We start from the raw sequence: 22,671 nt of genomic DNA, 5'->3' as shown, positions 1-22,671 counted from the left end.
TGAAGCAATCCTCCGAAATCTCCAAGACACAAACTGCGGAATCCGGACCTAGCAATACATGCACGACTTTCTCAAAGCTCGCCCGGCTACGGTGGGTATCGGCAACATCCGAAGCGACAAGTTCGAAATGCCCAACAAAGGAACTCCACAAGGGTCAGTCATTTCACCTTTGCTGTTCAATCTCGCCATGATTAAGCTCCCACAACTCGAAGGAATCGAAGAATTAAGCCATGCAATATATGCCGACGATATACCGTTATGGACAAAAGCGTCCACAACCGGCCAACAGCGAACTACCCTCCAAGAGGCAATCGATCAGATAGAGCAGTACCTCTCAGGATGCGGGCTCCAGTGCGCCCCCGAAAAATCAGAGCTACCTATACTCAAGGCAAGGACCCGGGGAAGACCACCAGCCTACGTCGTTCCAGATCCCAACGTTAGACTCAATGGAACCGATATCCCTCAAGTTGGCTCACTCTGCGTCCTTGGCCTCACAATACATAAAGACGGTTCTGGCGCAGCTACACTTCCGAAGCTTAAGAGGACCCTAACACAAGTTACCCATCTCATTCGGCGTATAACCACCCAAAGAAGAGGACTTAAAGAGTAAGAAACCGTCCAATTAATCCAAGCACTCTTTATAAGCCGGATCACATATGGCACCCCGTATCTACTCCTCAAGAAAGCTGAAATTGAAAAACTCAACATCATGATCAGAAAAGCAATCAAGAGCGCACTAGGACTACCCAGTACGACCTCAACCACGACACTCCTAAAACTTGGCCTTCATAATACCTGGGAAAAAATGAGTGAAGCGCACAGAGCCAGCCAGCTGGAACGCCTTAAGCTGACTCAAACAGGCAGAGCAGTACTTCGCAAACTCGCATACAGTGAAAACTTCATAGCAGACTCCGACGCGAAAGCCCGATTGCCGCCACTTCTTCGTGACTATATCTCAGTCGCTCCAATACCTCGGAACATGCATGCAACATACCACAAAGACAGAAGACAAGCAAGAGTCAGAGCGCTGTGCAAGAAATAGTCAAAGGACCCCAACACGAGATATACAGATGGGGCAAAATACCCAGGTAGAAGAGCGTACACAATTACCGTGACCAACAACCAAGGGAAGGAGCTAATCGCTGCCACCATATCCGGCCCGAAACCCAGAAACGGCGGAGGAAGTGGCCATCGTCCTCGGCATCGCCACATGCAAAGACACAGCAATAATCTTGAGCGACTCGCAAACGGCATGTAGAAACCTACGAAAAGGCCGAATTTCTGCCGCAGCAGTGAAAATTCTGAAAGAAATAGCAAGACGCCAAGAACTACCCGAAAGCTACGTCGCATGGACCCCAGGCCACGAACACCTGGCAAGAAACGAAGCAGCACATGCTGTCGCCCGAGAGCATACCAGCCGGGATTTCCTGCCGCACGGTCTCCGGAAAGCGACCAGGGTGGAGGACATTCCCATCAATTACGCCATAATATTGCAACATTACCGACTGGAAAGAAGACAATATCCTCTGCCACACATAAAATTAAGCAAGGAAGAAGCCGCCGCCCTCCGCAGACTACAAACGAATACTTATGTCCATGAAATTATCATGCACCGAATGCACCCCACCGAATTCTCATACCTATGCCGATATTGTGAGGTAACGGACACCCTCCAACACATGGTGTTGGTGTGCCCACACCGCGAGAACAATAGTCAAGATGATGCCCCAGAACTGCTACAAGCGATCGAAGAAACGTGGGAGGCAATGTTAGAGGCACACAGCCTGGAAGATCAGCGAAGTCTGGTGCACCGGGACCGGGCTGCGGCATTAGCCAACGGCTTTCTGGACTAAGAGAGCCGCCCACCTAGGGCGAAGAAAGAACACTTTCTCGCTGTTTCACACAATAAACGTTCATTCCTCCTCATTAACTAAATTTTCAAATATTGACTTCAGGGCGTAACTGTAGTTGCGAAATTGAAGCCGAGCAGTGTATAATGAAGTTATGTCAGCTTAGCAGAAACATATTGTGATTAGTGCAACTTTCTAGATATACGTACACGTTCTTAAAATGTGCTGCGATATCCATTGTTGGAGTTCTAGCTGAAAGTTTCCTGAAATCTTTCCGCTAGACGTTCAGAACTATGTTGAGCGGGAAACTAATGCATATTGTGCCAGGTTTGGGGCGTGAATGTTCTGAAAGCACGTCCAGTCATGAGATATTCCTGCTAAGCAGACATAATAAGTTTACTGCTCCTCGCGGATGTGTCTCCCGGATAATAAGTAAAAAAATAATTTACGAATATCTTTAATTTCCTGCCTGAACATTGCGACTTCTCATGCACGTGGTTTTCGCCTCTCTCCAGAAATACACCGACATACCTGCTAACTCCCAAATTTTAACGATTTTACGAATGTTGCGTCAATTTCTTCTTACAAAAGACAGGTTCAGTTCACAAAAAAGTTTTAAACCTGTCGAAGGACGGTGTGGCGCCGGATGAGAAAAAAAAAATGCGTACAAGAAACAAACTGCGGTAGTACCTGCGTCGCTCTTTTGTGGCAGCACTAGTCAACTCTACCATGTACTAGTGGGGTTCTCGCTTCCAGCAAGTTCAATCAAATAAGCTCCTAAAGCAGGTGAAATCGGCAAGAGTATATTCACCGATGAAATAACTGTGATCTAATAATCATGCGTCGCTTCTCAGTCTAAAGGTAAATTATCGTTAATAAAGTGCGTATGCATCCCATAAAAGGCGTTTATTCAGAGCAAAATTTAATGTAATGCTTGCTCTTACCTCCCCCCCCCCCGCTTCTTCTTGTAATTTCCGCGAAATGTTTACGAATTTAAATGTTCACAGGTTGGCAGGCATGGACCGAAAGAAATCCAGAAACTCGCTATATCTGTCACAGCTGCAATTAAATTAAGAATTGTTCTTCAAATTAACATAAAAGAATGACTCGCCATCCCGGCCCTGCGAAAGTGGATGTAGAGCGACGCTATTGAAAACCACCCCTACAACTGGTGAGGGTGGTAATGCTTTATGGCTTTACAGTAATGGGAGTAATGGTAATTTTGACAGCATGCCGCCACCCACAATGGTGCTGGAACAACATTGAAAGCAGTTGCTAGGCAGGCTATTCTATACACGAAAGGCTAGGGACGTCACGTCCCACTTCGCAAGCTGCCGTTGCCGTGGTAGCTTGAGCAACAGTAATCTTTACCGGGAAACGTATGCGGGGAGCACTACGTACGTGCTTCGCATTGCTATCACGAGCGCCCTATCACCAATTATGCGGTGCGGATGCTTGTTTCGAGCTCGTTCTTTATGGAAACGCATGCTGTTCTGTATGTTGTATGCGTGATTCCATATAATGTGTGCACTGTTCGGTTCACTTTGCTGAGTGCATGTAGCCTCTACCTTGAGGGGCTATGAGCCATTGTATTTTTTGCTTGCTTCTCTAGGTTCACCTGAACTAGTGAATGCGGACAAGATATGGAACCCGGTAGTGGCTTCATGGATATGATTTCTGAATGTTTAACATCAGAATGTTGAACTTGCTTTCACCGTTGTACATCCCTCTTCTTTCAAATCAGATCTCTATCTCTGGTTTGCTTACGGACGTATGAGCCATTGATGATGATAGTTTCCTTTCGGCGGACGCGAAAGAATCTCGGGATCCTAGCCATATACACATTCACTAAAATATATATATATATATATATATATATATATATATATATATATATATATATATATATATATATATATATATATATATATATATAGATGTATATATATATATATATATATATATATATATATATATATATATATATATATATATATATATATATATATATATATATATATATATATATATGTATATATATATATATATAGTGCAGACGTTAAACGCATAGAAAGCTCAGATGCTTCGCTGTTGTGTAGTCCCTTGCGGAGTTCACAGTTGCCCAATTATCCAGTATTCTCGTTTCTTCTGTTTGCGCCTCTTGCGTAGTTCGCACTCCCCCTTTGAATAATATATCGGTCACTTAAGCACCCAGCCGGCCATCCAAATATTGGCCAACGCACCCTTTGTGGGTATATATGCCGCAGCACACTGCAGGAGAATCATCGTAAGCATCATCACCACCGTCGTCGTCGTCGTCGTCGTCGTCGTCATCATCATCATCATCATCATCATCATGATCATCATCATCATCATCGCCGAGTAAGCGCTGGCTTCACCTTTGCCAAGATTGTGGTGCTTTAGCCACGCGCGAACACATGCTCTGGTTTTGCGAAAGAATTGAAGACTCAGCGATCAAGGATGCGTCCAGGTGGGAGGCTGCACTTCGCAGCCCGGACCTGGATGGACAATTCTGGCCTGTCCAGCAGGCTCACGACGTGGCCGTGAGGCTTGGCCTTCCGGTCCCGACGTGGGAGCGGCCCGCTTAGTGGTTATCACTACTTGCAGGACCAAATAAAGTTTTCCATCCATCCATCATCCACCTTTGCCGGTAGGAATCTGTGGGAACCCGCCGTGGTTGATCAGTGGCTATGGTGTTAGGCTTTTTCGATTGCGCTTGCACATTGTTTGCGAGACAGCGTGGTTGCTGTGAATAGCTTCATTCTCATTGATCAACGACAGCAAACTTTGTTGAGGAGTTGCATAAAATGTGACCGGGCTATTGAGGCTGCGTAGCTGATAGCTGTTTTTTTCTTCTTTTCGGCATTATCGGTAAGTTACCTGATTCCCTTTTTCATCTTGTTGGGCTGCTGAACACGAGGTCGCGGGATCGAATCCCGGCCACGGCGGTCGCATTTCTATGGGGGCGAAATGCGAAAACGCCCGTGTACTTAGATTTAGGTGCATGTTAAAGAACCCCAGGTGGTCGAAATTTCCGGACCCCTCCACTACGGCGTGCCTCATAATCAGAAAGTGGTTTTGGCACGTAAAACCCCACAATTTTAAGGAATCTGTGGGAACTGCCATTTAAGAATTTTCTAGTAAAACCTCCTTGCAATTTGCATATCTGCTGCAGCGGCACGTGCCGGCGCTGCACGTGGTGGAGGCGAGAAGAAGCAGAAGAGGCGTCCTCGGCCACCACCCTGCAGCCACGCAAGCAGAAAAAGAATGAACGCTACCGAAGCAGGTATTTGGACCCGATGTACATATGTCCCTTCCTCTGTCCGCTATATTGTCGCGGAAATCGTCGTGAGAGACAGGCGAACACAACGTGGAACGTCACGTTTTTTCCCGCTAATCACTCGTATTCCACGTTGGGTATGAATACGAGGCCTTTTTGTACAGCGCAGAGCTCAATGACGTATGCCGTGTGTCTCGGCTAACTTTATACCCAAGCTGTTCAATGAAAGAACAAAAAAAAGATTTAAAAAAACACGGTGCAAGCTACAACAGCGGCGGTGCTTTGCTGTGAGAGGTCTGACGCCTGAACACCGTAGACGTTAAAATGGTATCTTGCATCGTGCTTTTATAATTTATGTTGTTGTTGCTGTTGTTGAAGAGCTTCGTTAACGTCAGCTGGGACACCTTATGTACTACATACCTGACAACCACTCCAAATTTTACGCAATGCTTACGAATTTGGGCTCCTTCTTCGATTTTGCGAATGCTGCTCCAAGTTTTACGAAAAGTCAATTCTATTCGCGAAAATGTTGTAACGCTCTTAATGTTGAAATATGGGACGACGCAAGATTGAAAAAAAAGGAAATGCGCGCAGAAAAGAAAATATGATTGCGCTCGCGCCACCTTCTTGTGGCAGCGCGAAGCGATACAGGGTGCCCCACCTAACTTTGACCCACATTTTAAAAAAACGAAAGACGCGTCGGAAGCGAATTGAACCGAACGCATACTATACGCCCAGGCCTATAGTAACTCGGGCATTTCTTTTTTGTTTTCCCAATAGCTCACTCACTAATTAGTTTTAATAACTCAACTTTTTAATCATTGGCTGAGGACCGTCAGTGTGACACGCAGATTTGCAGGGCACCTTTAGAAACCACCGATCGAGTTGTCTCCTGTACGATACGTCTCACGTAGTCCTTTTTTTTAATTAATTAATTTATTTATTTCATACTGCAGACATAAAACAGGTCCAAGCAGGGTGATTAAACACAATATTACAATGCATTATTCAGTCAAGTTAGGTGGTAAGGCACAACAGTAATACAATAAGTCAATCAATTGAAACAAGCAACAACGAGTTATTCCGGTCTGTTATAATTCTGGGAAAAAAAGAATACTTGAATACATCCGTCCGTGCAAAATAAGGTGTTAGTGAATTCGGATGATGGTGTCGAGTAAGCCTAGACATTTTACTGAACAGATACGATGCAGGATTAATTGATAAGTCTCCATTAATAAGCATGGTAAGAAATCGAATTCTTAAATGTTGCCTTCTCTGCTGAAGGACTTCGATTCCATTATCACAAATTATTCGTGAGGGGGAATCATAGCGAGAGAATTTAGAATATATCTCCGGGTTCCAAAAAAAAAAAGCCCGCGAAATATGAAACAAAGTCACGTGACGGAGCGCTTGCGCAGTGGTATCGTGCTGCTCGCAAGCGTGCGTTCGGTGGACAAGGTCGGCTCTCGCCGGATGACGGCGCAAATTATGCTGCTGGCCGAGCGCTGCCGAGGAGACGAAGAACACCCTGCCGCTTCCCCGTCGCCAGTCACGATGCACTCACGATGCATTGAGTCGTTTAGTTGCTATTTGCCACAGGCCATTTAAAAAAAAAATGGCTCAGCTAAATACTGACTCAAGCACGCACGCACACTATTCTCGAGGTGGTGGGACTTAAAAAAAAATCGCAGGTTGGCAAGCCAGACCCTGCTTCACAGTTCACAAAGCTCACAGGTTGACAGCGCCGTATTTGTCTCAGTCTCAGTGTCTCCGGAAGTATGTAAAAGAATGTGCGCCGGGGCGGAGCAGACGCGGCTCATTTCACCTGCACAAAATTCCTTTTGTGCGAGTGTAATTGTAAAGCGGAGGCTTAATTTATCATACTAGACGAAAAGCAGGTCCATGGGGCTGTGGCCTAGTCAAGCTGTTCTGAAAAAACAGCTTTTTGTCACAGTCCTTCTTTCTGTATCATTGACAGAATGAAAATAAAGATTGATTGATTGATTGATTGATTAGTGCGAGGCAGGGGCGAGTGCTTAGAGGCAGTGCTCCTTGCAATACAACACTTCAGGGCGCGCCTGAACCTCCTCCCCCCCCCCCCTCCAGGTTCGGCAGGGCGTGCGTATACAGATGGACCGGTCCACGCTTGGGGTTTGTGTGACCCTTGAACAAGCACTGGGTAAAGAAAAAAAAAACTATAGTAACTCAGACGAAGATCATGTAGTACGTGGCGCCCCCTATACGTATTCCTAACATTTTTTTTCTCTTTCTTTGCGTATACACTGGATAACAGCGCATGTATTTGACTTTCTTTTTCGACGGGCTATTGTAGATTGATTGCATGGCCGACCGACCGGCTTGAGTTTAACCTGCCGTCAGTATCTGTGAGAGGATGCCTTAGTGTGCTTGATGGAGATCCGAATTTAGCGAAGACCAGCAGTTGATCCATGGTAGAGTGTATAAGCGCGACCGAACGAGGACGTAGACAGAAACAGATACACAGACACAGCGCTGTGTCTTTGTATCTGTTTCTTTCTCTCTGCGTCCTCGCCCAGTCGCGCCTATACACTCTACCATGGATTCTAACCAACCAGCCCGCCAACGTGTTTTAACCAGCAGTTGATGTTGTTCTACAATCACCTAAATATACATAACTGCGCACACACGCGTCCTTGTAGTCAATCCCCGTTGGAATCCGCGGAATGGGATCGAACCCGGGTCTTCTTGCTGGAACATCACATGCTTGATATTTTAGTTTTATGCGAAGCATACTACTAGGGCTCAACCCAGCTCCTCAGGCGCGGCGGTGTCGCCTTCAATACCACGTGGCACCGTGACGTCACGACAGAGGAGAAACGGGGCTCCAACTCGCGCCGTCGCTCGCGGCGTCGCCTTCAAGGCTGACCACGTGACACCGTGACGTCACGACAGAGGAGAAACGGGGCTCCAACTCGCGCCGTCGCTCGCGGCGTCGCCTTCAAGGCTGACCACGTGGCACCGTGAGGTCACGACGGAGGAGAAACGGGGCTCCAACTCGCGCCGTCGCTCGCGGCGTCGCGGCGGTATATAAGCAGCTGCGCTTGCCTCTGCTAGACACTCACGAGGTGAGATGCCTCCTGGAGACAGAGCTGCTCGTTGGAACGAGAAGCGAAGGTTGCGGCCTGCTACAGAGACTGATGAAGAGCGGGAAGAACGTCTGGCCAAGCAACGTGCTCAGTATGCGGCTCGGCGACAAGTTACTTACCAAGTTTAGCCACCAATATGCTTCGCATCTGACTAGGCTTAACCAAGCTATGCCTCAGCCAATTTTCTTTTCTTTTTCGTGCAGCATACGAGCCGCTGCCGGCTTCAGTTCCGATCTTCAAGAGAGACAGGCCCGTCTTCGAGTTCAACTTCAATGACTACATCGGAACGGTCAATGGTCTCTTCAACTTCATGGAGATCGTAAGTTGTGAGCACACCTATATATACACCAGGTCGCAAAGTTCTAACGTAAACAGATATTAAAAAAAGTACAATTTCAACCGTTTGATGACAGTTGCTTCGCTAGACACTCTTTCAGCATGGCAGACATTATAGATGTTCGAACAGCTGTCGCAGCCCGTTCGCTAAATAACAAAGATTCGTTAACTAAATTTTAATTGTTTTGTTCTAACGTCATCATTACCGTGGTAGCATTGGAGAAAGGTGCAGCAGGGGGCAAAAGCAATTTTACGCGATTGTAAGAACGCCATCTAGATATTCGTGAGCAAAAATATGCCTGTATATGCTGTGTGCCCCAGCTAACGTTACCCAAGCTGCTCAAAGAAACAGAAAATGTTAAAGAAAAACATGGTGCAAGATGCTATTATAGGAGCTACGGTGTTCGGTCGACGGAGTTCCGGAAATCGAACAGCATAGGTCTTAAATTCAAATTTTGTACCGTGTTTCTTCGCGCAATTCTTTCGTTTAACCTCCTCAGACCCGAGAAGAAAGTTCGGTTAGAAAGTGCTTATTTCCTGTATGATGTTTCCACTTGTAACCCCCAGAACACAATTTAACAGCAATTTCAGTCATAGCGACCTCGAGCTGTGTGATAATGCATGTCCCCCTACAGGGACATCTGGGTCTCTATATATGTATATTGGCTGTGCACTGGGACACCACTCAGAGGAGGAAGAAACTGCAAAACTTTATTGATATTTAGAAATGAGCAGTAAAATGCAACTGTGAAGTCAGGCGTGAAAATTGAAGAAGCAATTTCTCCCAACTTCAATGCAGATGTAGACGTTGCACTGGGTGCATCGGTGGGGTGTTTTCATCCCGCAACCTGCGTTGCGGCATCCTTGTCCGCTTGCGAGATCATCTTTGAGTGGTAGGTGAAGAGCCCCTTGTTTTCGGTATGTTTGCGAGGGAAGAGCATTTGGTCGCTTTCTGGGTTGGATGTCCATTCCGTCTTCATCCGAATGTACTTGTTCCATGTTTCCACAAATCAGCACCTCCGCAACATACATCTTCAAATCAAGGTAGTCCAAGATATTCTTCCTCGGCAGCCCCATGGCGTTTTTGTCCGCTCTGTACTGAAGCCACCCGCAGACGCAAGCAAGGTCTGACATGTGCAAAATGGTACGAAGCGTCCATCGATTCGTTCGGCTTCTCTGCGCGTACAGAGCTAGCATTCTATCTGCTAGGTCGACTCCTCCCATTTTGTCATTGTAATTTTTGATAAACAAGAATACTGACTTATATTTTAGCTTCCGGACGTGTACTGAAAAGATCTTAGTACACGAAACCAATCAAGAACTGTCAGCACTGAGACCCAGCGTCCCTGTACAGGGACATTTCATTAAGTGCCAAGCGCGGGACAGAAAACAATGTATTTTCGCAAGGAACACCACTTAAAATGTTCTCTCAACCATAAAGATTCTCAAAACATAGCATAAGGCGTCCATAAGGCGTGTTATCAATGATCAAAATGTTCTTAAGTTGCCGTCGTGAGTAAAACGTGCTCGTGCAGATTGCAGCCATGCTGTCTTCTCGACGAAGCAAACAAACTCTCCCCGCTCTTCACAAATGGCGCTACAATGCTTGTCCTCCGACAGGGACACCAGTTCTCTGTTCTATAAAAGCTCAGTTTTAAGTCACAGTCTGAGAAGCAATGTCCCCGTACAGGGACGTGGGGTCTGAAGAGGTTATCAGCCTGTTTATTGTTAGCTGGCACATTTCTACATCACCATCATCATCATCATCATCATCATCATCATGGTTACACCCACTGCAGGGCAAAGGCCTCTCCCATACTCCCATAATTGTTAACATAATTAAAAAGGATGTCCCGTGGCATTCAACACAACTTAGCTTCTTGAGGTACATTATTCTCAAAGGCAGAACGCACTTGCACTGGAAATCACAGTGGTGATTTGATTAATTAGCATTTATCGCTAATTAACTGTTAAACCAACTACACTTTTTTGCACACTTTTGCAATTTACGAATTCTAGGCAGCGATTTCTAAGGTCATATCTCGTTGGGAACGGGTTATGACAATGACATCAGTTTCGAGATATATGTTCCCCAAAGTTTGAGACAAAATGCATTGGTGTTTCAGTAAGTTTAGCACTTCAATGAACGAAAAAGGCGGTTTCTTAAAACGCAGTGGGACCACAGTGCACCTTTACCCTAAGTTTGAGTGAGCATATCTCACAACTGGCGCTCGTTTCAAAATTTGTTCCTACGAGTAAACGCGTGTTGTGAGATAACCTGCTTCAAGTCGTGCATTGCAGTATAGGCACTATTATTATTTTTTAAAACAGTTATTTGTCAATTATGCATAATTATTTCCAGCTTAAGTAATGTCAGCCTCTTTCAGAAATACAGGTGCAGAAGTTGATGAACGTTACACGCGCACGCACGCACGCACGCACACACACACACGCAAACACACGCACACACACACACACACGCACACACATACACACACACACACGCAAACACACACACACACACACACACACACACACACGCAAACACACACACACACACACGCACACACACACACACGCACACACACACACACACACACACACACACACACACACACACTTATGATATGACAAACCAAAATCGGGCCCCTCGGTTCCCTTTCTTCTCGAAGCAGTCTCGGGAGATGGCGGCTAAATGGCCCAGTTTGCATGTCGGGGTCTGCGTCACCCACATTGCGTTTTCGCACTGCGTCCGACGAAGGCTTGAAAAGTGTGAACTAGATGCAAAATGCGAAAAGGTGCCTATAACGATACAATTACAAATACAGGCAATAGCAAGGCTGAAGTGTCTACTGAATGCAAAGTATATACGCAGCGGTCAATTTGACCGTTCAGTTCGCGGAGAGGATGAAATAGGACATTACATCCGCCGAGTTTTCCCGCGACAGCGCTGGCTCTAACACTCCCGGGGCTAATGTCGTTGTGCTCGCAAACGCCAATACTCAAGAAAGTGGACGGGAAGAACGGAAGTGACGGTGGCTCAGCTGGTGAAATGCCCCACGCGTAACGTACGTGGAAGATCAGGTTTCCCACCTGCGGCAAGCTATCCTTTTATTTATTTATTTATTTATTTATTTATTTATTTATTTATTTATTTATTTATTTATTTATTTATTTAACAATGTCCTTGCAGGCCTCGTATGAGGCATTGGGTAAGGGGGGCGTTACAATAAGATTAACAGAGTATATAGAACATATGAAAACATAATAGACATACATTATTAATTGACAGTGAAAAACTATATGCCTATCTTATACAAGTATTAAAAGCATTGTACAACATAAGAAGGTCTGGAAGGTACATATTAGAAAAAAACAAACGATACAGTTTCTTTAATAAACAATGAAAAATAATGTTGCCACTCTAGTACAAATACTAAACAATACTAAAACTAAACAATACTAAAAATAACATAAATGGAAACTTACGTTTCCATTTATGTTATTGTTTCTGCACTTACTGCTGTCGTCACTGTCTCTTTCTTCGTATGGTCGCGACTGAAAAAAAAATAGAAAAAAAATATCGAGTCCCTCGGATTCTCTTATTATGCTCGCTCACTCCAATGTTGGATTAGTTATTCGATAGTTTCCGGTAATGTTACATGCCTACACTGTAAAATATTTTACGCCCTTAAAATGACTGTGCGAATAGATGTGTAGCTCACACCGTTACACCCTTTATGGGGGTAAGGGTGCGAGTTATATAGATTGGTTTACACACTTATTTACCTTTTTTAAGGGTGTAAATTATTTTACAGTGATACGCACGACGGTACACTTATCGTTGCCACCCGCGCAGCTGGGCGGTGCCACTCTGGCCGTGCTGCTGTCCTCTTCGGACGCGAGGAGGGCGGGGGACTCGAAGGCCGAGCGCTTCCTCTGCGGCTCGGGCTACACCTTCAGCTTCAACGGCTTCTACATGATGGTCTCCAGCCTGCTGAGCTTCACCTCGGCCGTCTACCTGCCGGCGCTCTTCTACGTAAGTGAGCTATACTGCGTACCGTATTAACGCGATAGCGTTAAGGAGCTCGTGTCGCAGAAAAGCCGGTGTCGTCGGCGTCGGTGTCGGCGTCGGCGGCGTTGGCCGTGAGCGATAAATCCCAGCAGGCCCTTCATGAATAAAAAACAACTGGCAAGATGGGCTGGGTGGGAATCGAACCAGGGTCTCCGGAGTGTGAGACGGAGGCGCTACCACTGAGCCACAAGTTCCATTTACTCGATTCTAAGCACCCCCTTTTTTTCACGATCGCGACGCCCTAAGTGAGGGGGGGGGTGCTTAGATTCGAAAAATGTAGAATGACCCCCCCCCCGCCTTCTTTCCGCTGCGACATCATGATGAGACGGGTGCGATAATAACATTTTATTTTGCAAACATTCAAAAGAAAAATCGGTGCACACAGTGAACCCACCGCTTGTGTCGGATGCTCATTTACTACCACTGCCACTCGAGTTCGCCGCACCGCTTGAACCGCCGCTCTCGGTATCCCACAGAAGGTCGTCTTCCGTTCCGTCGAAGTGGTTTGTGATCGAGCAGTTCTTAAGTGATTTGACCACAACGTCCACTTCGACACACTTCCACGCGTCCGAAATCCACTTTGCGATGGTTGATGGGGACGCTTTCTGTAGCTTTCGCCATGCATCCGCACAGTCCGTCTGTACGCGTACTCGCGCCGCGGACGCCGTTTCCACCTCGGCACTCCGACACCCTCCGGCTCGATGACAGTGTGAGCAAGCGCGCTTGACGGCCTTGGCTACGCGCGCTTCCTAACAAATAGGGGGGTGCTTAGATTCGCATGCAAACTTTTTTCCCAATCTTTTCGCGAAAATAGAGGGGGGGTGCTTAGAATCGGGGGTGCTTAGAATCGCGAAAATACGGTACATCACACGTTCGCGTCTGAAGGAATACGTAAAATAGAAGTGAGGCGTGCAGACAGGACACAAGAGTAGAGAAGTGGACAACACGAACGCCGTGTTGTTGGATTCTTGTGTCCTGTCTGCACGCCTCACTTCTATTTTGCATAATGAATCCTTACCAACTAGCTCAGCTTTCTGTCGTTCTATGAAGGAATATGGGCGTGGGATACATTTCCGGCTCGCCCGTTTGTGCGAAAGACAAACTGAAAGTCAATTTTGCGCGTCTTCTTCGGCTGCCTCGTCTCGCGGGATAGGTGTCTATGTGGGAGATACGATCAACTTTTGCGAGGTCTCGCCTGAATCCGCGAGCTGCAGCCTCCCTCTCCAGCTCGCACCACGGCTGATCTGAACTCTTTCTTCGTTCAAACTGCTAAAGACTGGAATCGTCTAGCTGCTGAAGCGGTGCACCACTCTATAGTCATTCGTCGATCAAGGAATTCATTGAAAAACGTGACCTAGACATGCCCGCCCCTCGTGTAAAACCCCAAATGGGGATTTTGAGGTATGAATAAATAAATAATTAAGCCGGTGCCACTGTAAGCCGCTTTATTCAAATCGGTCTACAACTCACACCTTTTCACCTCAAGGGTGTATATTTTCACCTCAAGGATGTATACGTGCGATTTATAAACCCGGAAATACCTTTAAGGGCGTAAATTGGTTTACTGTGCACCGGACAAGCCGGCGCATGCCGCTGACAGCGTCACGGTGTACGCAGTGTCATCGGAAGTGGTCGCTCGAGAATGTCGCCCCCCCCCCCCCCGAACAACGAGTCAGAAAAAAACAAAACAGAAAGAAAAAAGCTTCACTTCCTTCTGCAAGGTATATGCCACCGTAGCTGATGACTTTTACGAGACGCGTTCGTCGGGAAAATCCGCCGTGCACTTCGTATTGTGATGCGCCGTCCTCTTACCGGTTCATCAAGGCTTCGCTTAGACCGCTTCTCACAGTGCGTGGGATCTGAATTACTTTTTTTTTCTTTTGCACGTGATGAAAGGTATAAGCCCTCCAAACCCTAGAAGGAAAGACGCTTGTAAATGCCAGGGTGCCCCAAATAACCCCTTTAGTCACGAATTATGGTGGACTGTCAATGAACGTGTCAGTTATTTTATTACAAGCCTCTGCAGATTCCATTGAAAGGAGGTCGAGGGTGTACGTTAATGCACAGCACATTTTCATACATTACACATCAATTATTCATCGCTCAAGTGTACAGGCATTCATGTCGTGCCTTGTTTCTTTAATTTTTTTTCTAGAGAGGATAGAATTACCGACTCAAAGCACCATCAAGTGAGTTATCGGCTGGAGGTACAACGAGAAAGTAAAAACGATGTTTTCCCCATCCCCTACAGAACGTAGCATGTCGAGCGTACCGTCAAACATGGTGAGCGCATTCACCAATATGTTTGTGGGCAAGAGTACTCGGCGCACAAAAGCGAAATGGAATTTGCACTGAGTGTAAAAAACGGCACAATTTGCGCGTGGCTCGATGGGGGTAAGTTGGGTCAAATTGAGACAAACTTGGCACAAACAACGTGAGCGACAGCAGTAATTTTCTACAATACTCGTTTCCGCGAACCAGCTTCGTTATTCGGAAGCCGCATGAGTCATGGCATACATACATACATACATACATACATACATACATACATACATACATACATACATACATACATACATACATACATACATACATACATACATACATGCATGCATGCATACATACATACATACATACATACATGCATGCATGCATGCATGCATGCATACATACATACATGCATGCATGCATGCATACATACATACATACATACATACATACATACATACATACATACATACATACATACATACATACATACATACATACATACATACATACATACATACATACGTACGCATGCATGCACGCACGCACGCACATACATACAACGTACATACATACGCATATACATACAACGTACATACATACATACATACATACATACATACATACATGCATACGTACATACATACGCATATACATACAACGTACATACATACATACATACATATGCATATACATACAACATACATACATACATACATACATACATACATACATACATACATACATACATACATACATACATACATACATACATACATACATACATACATACATACATACATACATACATACATACATACATACATACGTAGGCGCGCACGCACGCACGCACATACATACATACATACATACATACATACATGCATGCATACATACATACATACATACATACATACATACATACATACATACATACATACATACATACATACATACATACATACATACATACATACATACATACATACATACATACATACAAACATACATACATACATACATACATACATACATACATACATACATACATACATACATACATACATACATACATACATACCCGCTGCGGAGGCTTAGCGACTGTGGTGTTACGCTGCTAAGCATAGGAAGTAAGAAAGCGGATGGCTTCGCGGAGAGTTGGCTTGCGAAGGCTGGCTGTGTGACATAACTATCCCTCCCAGTTTATTGCCTTCATCCGTGTTTATTTAATCTGACTGGTAACCACACGCCACGCCCTCGGGTTCGTCGTTGACTCTGTGCAGTACGTCGTGTTCCAGGGAGTGGGCACCGCCTGCTACATCATCAGCGGCCTCATGGTCGCAAAGCAGAACCACGACGTGTCGGTACAAGTCGTGAGTGCAATGTTTTTTTTTTTCAATTTTTTATCACTCCGAAGGGAGAGCATGTCACCTACTTTAGACCAGGGCTGGGCGCTTCAGCACTGTCTGTCCCAGAGCCAAAAGTTTGACAATGCAGACTATAGATTTGCCGCTGGTGCAATGAAAGAGCTAGATGGTGCGTTGAAATTGCCGCGCGACGGGCCTCTCGAGGCACTTTGCGTGTATTCGTGGGCTTTTTTCACGCTCGTGGAAAAAGAGTTTTATGCAGGACGTATCGAGCGACAGAAAAGCTGCATCGGTAGTTTTTCGTGTCGTTCTACAATTTTCTCGTTGACACTTTTCTAGTAATTATAATATTTGAGCAGTTGATTAATAAATTTAGACTAATTATGTAATTGGGTTGTGTTCATGAAATGCTCTGAGTATCTCCAGGCGACGGCAAACAACATTACCTTGGTTCTGTGCAGCTACGTAACATTTGCATATTTTTATCTTTGCGCATGTGAGTTTGGACACTTTGTATTGATAAATTTATTTAGATAAACAGATGAATCGATTGTGTGCGCGTACGTCGGCCATCACAACGAGTAACAGAATACGAGGCGACCGAGGGAGCCTAAGCGAGTGTGAAAACGTCGCGCTGTTTTGCTACCACGTGGCCACATACTGTGTCGTGACGTCACATCACAGTATCGTTGAAGGAAAGAAAACCAAAACTGGCTGTAGATAAATTATTTGCGGTGCTTTGGGGCTTGTCCTTATTATTTTTCTATGGTTCGAAGGCATGGTACGCTCATTTAACGACGAAAAAAAATCAATAGTCAAACATATTATGTCACTACCCCTACAAGTTACCTCGGAACCGGGGTTCGTTATGGGTGATGTGTAGTCGGCAAAGTTTAAGGCTCGTGGCTTATTTACGGCTTTGGGGAGACATTTACTAATATAAGCACTCATAGAGATATTGGACAGCGTTTCGTCAAGGCTACATGAGTCTGCTGTGTTTGTTTATTGTTCTCTAATACTGCGAGAACGTTCGCGAACTCATCGCCGGGCTTCCGCGTATGTTTGCAACACACGCAACGCCAGATATGCAGAACTTTTGCGGATGATGATGATGATGAAAAACGTTTATTTGCTCTATTTTGCAGTGATTTTTGCGGCTTCAGATGGAGTCTTCCATCTTCTCTCCAGGGTCGGTTCCCCTAGTCCAGGGCTCCGCTGAGGGTAGCTGCCCTGCGTGCACGCCTTACTAGTCCTTGTTGGACTTTCAGGATGTCGCTGGATAGCATCCTCTCCCACTGTTCCGCACTCGGGCTTTTTATTACGGCTAGCCCTTCCGTTTTCTGGCAAGCCCATGTGGTATGGTATAGGGTTGGTTTGTCTCCGCACCATGGGCACTTGCTCTCGTACTGCGTGGGGTAGATCTTGCTTAGCATGTTTGGGCACGGGAATGTTGATGTTGGTCCAAGCGCCTTTCCCTCTCTCCCGGCTGCTCTCGACCACAACCCACAGTTGAATGATCCGTATATCGTCATCGCACTAATTTATTTCGAATCTCCGCGCTCTCTGCAGATGGTCGGACTGTGCACGGGCGGAATACATGCCTTCCACTTCGCGTACGTCTGCTACAAGAACTACGTTGAAGCCAAAGAGAAAAGGTGGTTCTAGGCATACGCCAGATGCAAGGCGTGGGCGGGCTCGTCTCGATTAAAGCGTGTCGCCATTGGTATCGTTTCTGCTCTTTTGGGCTTACGAGAGTGCAAGTGTTACATGCCCGGTCTGTAATTGAAGAAGAAAAAAAAAGAAGAAAAGAAACGCCGAGTCTGCAGACTTCACCGATTCCAGAGGCTCCGAACTCGCGCATCCAGGAAGCGGACACCGCACATCTTCTCAAGAATCGCTTCTAGTAAAGTTAGTGTATCATTGCCATTTATTATTATTTCGTGACGCGCATAACGTTTCATTTCCTTTCCTTATTTATGCTTTTCAATTCAGTCAATGTGCTCATAATTTCTACGATTGTTCACGAAAAAAGTGTGACGTACACAATCTTCGTTTCAAGCCCTTGCAGCATAAAGCAACACACACGCACGCACAAGCACACACACACACACACACGCACACACACACACACACACACACACACACACACACACACACACACACACACACACACACGCACGCACAAGCACACACACACGCACACACACACACACGCACGCACGCACGCACGCAAATTTTCGTTACGGAAGGAACCGTTTACAATGGGTATGCATGTATACTGAAACTTGTTGCCTTCGTTCTTTTAAGAAAAAACAACAATAGGTAATGTCCAAATCAAGGCATCCATGACGAAAAGGTGTAGCCTTCCGATTGGTTCCAGTTACTCGGTGGGAGTCGTCGCCGTCACGTGGATTGGGATAGCACCCATTGATTGATTGGACGCGTGTCAAGCCAGCAGCACGAAGATTGAGCAAATGCACGTACTCTCCGTAGTTCCCATTGCATAGCCATGCGATCCTATCGCCAGAGTCCTTTCAGGTGATATCTGTAGGAAACGTTGCGGTCCGCGACCAGGCGTTCACATCTTTTATTCAGAGATCGAAGAACGATTAGAGCGACGCAATATCTTTTGTTAGGCGCCTTGTGCCACATGGTCCTCGCCGGGAATAACATTAAATCTTTCTGCCTACTCCAACTCACCTGCATGAATGGACGTTAAATTGGGCCCATGGAACTCCAGCGACAGCTTATAAACCGAAAGGTGCTGGTGGCGTCTGTACAATTACTGAGGGTTCGTCCCAGTGACCGCACTGACGTGCAACGGATATGATTTGTACCTCCACTGCAAGGATTTTGATATCTCCGGGATACACGCTGAACTTATCCAACGGGAGGGCGCATGATCGTTCGGCCGCACTTTCCACGTCTTGCGGGCATCGCGTCATTTTCCTCTATGTACGCGGGAGACATCGCGGAGGACATGCTGGGCACATTGCACAGACACGTCAGGGACTTCTGCACAGCAGTTGCCACAGTAAATTTACGTTCGCTGTAGATACTGCGTGCCAGATCAGATACATCGTGTGAACACATATGCACACACGCGGGAGTGAAGTGAACTGCCAACTCGATCGTCTAGGTCTTCCGCCAGGCACCAAGCGGCACATTTAACGTGGCGAAGTTTTCCTGTTAATTTGCTTCAGAAAATGCGCAAAGTACGCGCGTAAAGTGCATGCGCAAAAGACGATGCACACGGGAGCTGCTGACATGGCAGCTTCGAATCGTAACTTGAACATGCGAGAAAGCAGTTTCCTTCCCGAAGAAGCTAGCAATGTCTCCGGGAGGACAACTACATACGTTCAGGAGTGGACCGAAAAAGGTCCAGGTGCGATACCCTCGGGATGTCGTTGGTAAGATGTGCGAAATTTCGACGCCCGGCGATGTTCTGTCTGTCCCCCGAACATTGCATGAGTCTTGAGACATTATTTTGGGTGTACGAAGTGTTTTCACTGGCATCTTACAGATGCAGCCGGGTCAATATTAGAGAAGCAGTGATTTTTCAGGTGCCAAAATTTCCGTGCAAGGCAACGGTTAGTCTGTCGACTGATTTAACCTCGGTTATTTTGTCTGCAATAACCAGCATCCGATTGCAAATTCCCAGCATACAGCTGTCTAAAAAGAAAAGGTGAACCAAGCGTCGATGCTAAAGAAGACGAAATATTCACGTACATGGGGGTTCCGATGATCCGATGATGAAATATCGATACATCTCATTATTTTGTCTCTTTGTGCCACTTTGTCTTGTTCATTATTAACTGGTTACATATCTTAATCATATTGTGAAATAGCCGGCAATTACGCGCACTTCGCGCGCAATTACGTCGACCTTTAGCGTCGACACCTGGTTGACGCTAAATTCGATTGATCAAGAGGCCAGATGGGCCGGTCCCACAGATAAATTAGTTTTGTTTTCGACTAAATGGGTTAATTACGCCCGTAACAATAATTTTATCTACTACGCGATTAATTCTCACTTCCTGTGGGCACCGCCGAAGCCATCATCCTGACACTATTGCCTCGCGTGAGCCCTGCTTAGCCCAAGCAAACTCGCCCCATTACCGAAGAGTGTGCCGTACACTGGCTTTGCCTCAACAGGTATATATCTGTGGTGGTGCACCCTTTACAGGGATATAATGCAATCTGGTTCTGTGGTTGTTTCGCTGTGTCTTGTGCCGCGCATGTTTAGAGCTGTTGTTTACAAGATGTACCAACTAGCACAAATGAACAAGCTGTCAATGTGTTTTAGTTCCAACTATATAAGCGCTAATTACGTCGTGCCGTTAATTTTACCTGCTCTGCGACAAAGCGATGACGTCGCGTTCCCGCTACTGGACCAACTGCCGCTCGCACTGCGAAATCCCACGGCGAAGCAAAGTGAATGAAGGCGACTTAATTAAGGTGGATTAAAGTAGATTAAGGTTGGTACGAATGAAAGCAAGGTAGAGTAAGGTGGAGTTTTATTTAAGGTGATAGCTTGGACAAGTCCTCATCCCTTCAAATCATGTAAGGATACTTAAGTGACCGTCAACTTTTTTTCTGGAATTGGTTACAAGATACCGCGATCCCAGATGCGCCAAACCCATGTGAACTCATCTAAGGAAGCCCGGTCTTCAAAAAAAGTAAGAAAAGAAAAAAAACTGTCTTTGGCCTGAAGGCACAGCATTGGAATTAGATAAATTTTAGTGTTGCTCTCTAGTTACTCGCACTGTGTTCTTACAATGCGTGGAGGCATCGTGGAGCGACGCAGCATGCGAAATGATTGCTTCTGCGCCAAAGGAACAGCGCCAAGGCGCAAACCAGGCATGTCACAGGTGCTACGAGGAACGCTGGCAGCAGCGCGTTGCAGGTGTCGCGCCTAGACGGTGCACGAGATAAGACCGACGGAAAGCCGTCAGCCTTTGTCAGCGCCTAATGAAATGATTAGAAAGGCTTGACGCTTATCCTATCCCTTTCGCTCAGACCAGTGCATAAAGCACGATGTGGTATGCGCACAATTCCTCAGCGGGAACGATAATGCCTGCATGTGCAACGCTCAAGTCAGCAGCGACGCGGGAATGTCGCCCATGGCGCCGGCAGTGCCTAGCGAGCAGAGCGCGACGGTGCATCCACTTTGCTCCGTTGTTGTTGCAGCAAAACGCATTGCGCGTCTCTGGAGGCCTTCTAAACTTCCACGCTCTGACCATGCATGCGCCGTCGATACCATGACAGCACGACGGCGCCGGCGCCAATAGTGTGAACGCGCTTCGAGTGTCCGCATAATTGTTATTACAATAAAAATAACTCAAGGAATGCCGGCGCTAGTGTCCACCGGATTTGCAACTATGGCGATGCAGCCAACATGGCAATGATGGGTACAGTGCATGACCTTGTCCAAACTTCTTCTTCCTGCCTTCAAACGGCTTTGCTGCTTCTTAAATTTATAATTTGCAATTAATATTGCGTTAAAAATGCAACAATCTGCAATGCATGGGCGCGGAAACTTGTAGCCTTCGTGCGTTTAGTGCAATTTGATTTCATGGAGTTTCACGATCTCACGATGACTGTCCACGGTAATGCGTTTAGCATCGAATCAATACAGTGACACAACGTATTGCCACTGTCGAAACGACTTATGTACGAGGCAATGTACTGCAGGGGGATTCCTCTTTCGCGCTTCTTAAAGAACGTTCGGTGCCGTCTAGCGCTTCCACCGCGAACCCTGCGCGTGGCTTTCGAAATGCATGGCGCGGCGGTGCGTGCGAATGCTTAGAAACGCGTCATGCGGCAACCGGACTCCTTTCTCGCGTTTCTTTCTGGACACGCAGCGCCATCTAGGGGCACCGCCGAGAAGTCAGCGCATGGCCTCCGAGACCAGAAGCGCGTCGCGGCGGGGCCTGTGAACGCTGAGAATTTTTCCCTGGCTTGCCGCACACTCAGTTGCACATACACAGTGACCGAAGTTGGCGATGGGTTCGCTAAAGAGGGGTACATACCCAGTGAATTCATGGCGCAGGCTCGCTAAAGCGTCGGCGTGAAAAACATTGATTGAAAACCGGCGCACGCGCAGCGCATTTATGGCGCAGCCTGCCAATGCGTCGGGTTGCTGTTCTTGAGGAACACTTGTGACGTGGCTTAGATTGCGCTCTGCTTCGGAGAAACTTAAGGGATCTTATTCGTCGTTGTAGAGCGGCACATTTCCCAGTGACACTTACCTAATTACCCTATAGTTGGCGTCAAAGGCGTTCACTGAAGAGCGGCACACATCTACAGGCACATGGCCAGTGACCCAAGTCGGCATCGAAGAGGTTCA

General features: G+C 46.4%; 1 protein-coding gene across 1 annotated transcript in view; it reads left to right on the top strand.

Annotated features, from left to right (window-relative positions):
* Nucleotides 1–22,671, top strand: part of LOC139047823 (uncharacterized) — a 42,459-nt gene that overhangs the window by 8,304 nt on the left and 11,484 nt on the right. Inside the window, exons 3-7 of the mRNA XM_070521957.1 lie at nucleotides 5,047–5,157; nucleotides 8,480–8,595; nucleotides 12,472–12,651; nucleotides 16,239–16,328; nucleotides 17,892–18,230. Coding sequence (XP_070378058.1) covers nucleotides 5,047–5,157; nucleotides 8,480–8,595; nucleotides 12,472–12,651; nucleotides 16,239–16,328; nucleotides 17,892–17,987 — 593 coding nt within the window. The 3' untranslated portion in view covers nucleotides 17,988–18,230. The remainder of the gene's footprint in view (nucleotides 1–5,046; nucleotides 5,158–8,479; nucleotides 8,596–12,471; nucleotides 12,652–16,238; nucleotides 16,329–17,891; nucleotides 18,231–22,671) is intronic.

This window comes from Dermacentor albipictus, chromosome 7, assembly GCF_038994185.2.
Source record: "Dermacentor albipictus isolate Rhodes 1998 colony chromosome 7, USDA_Dalb.pri_finalv2, whole genome shotgun sequence".
Taxonomy (NCBI): Eukaryota; Metazoa; Arthropoda; class Arachnida; order Ixodida; family Ixodidae; genus Dermacentor; species Dermacentor albipictus.
This window is presented reverse-complemented; position numbering and strand designations above follow the sequence as displayed.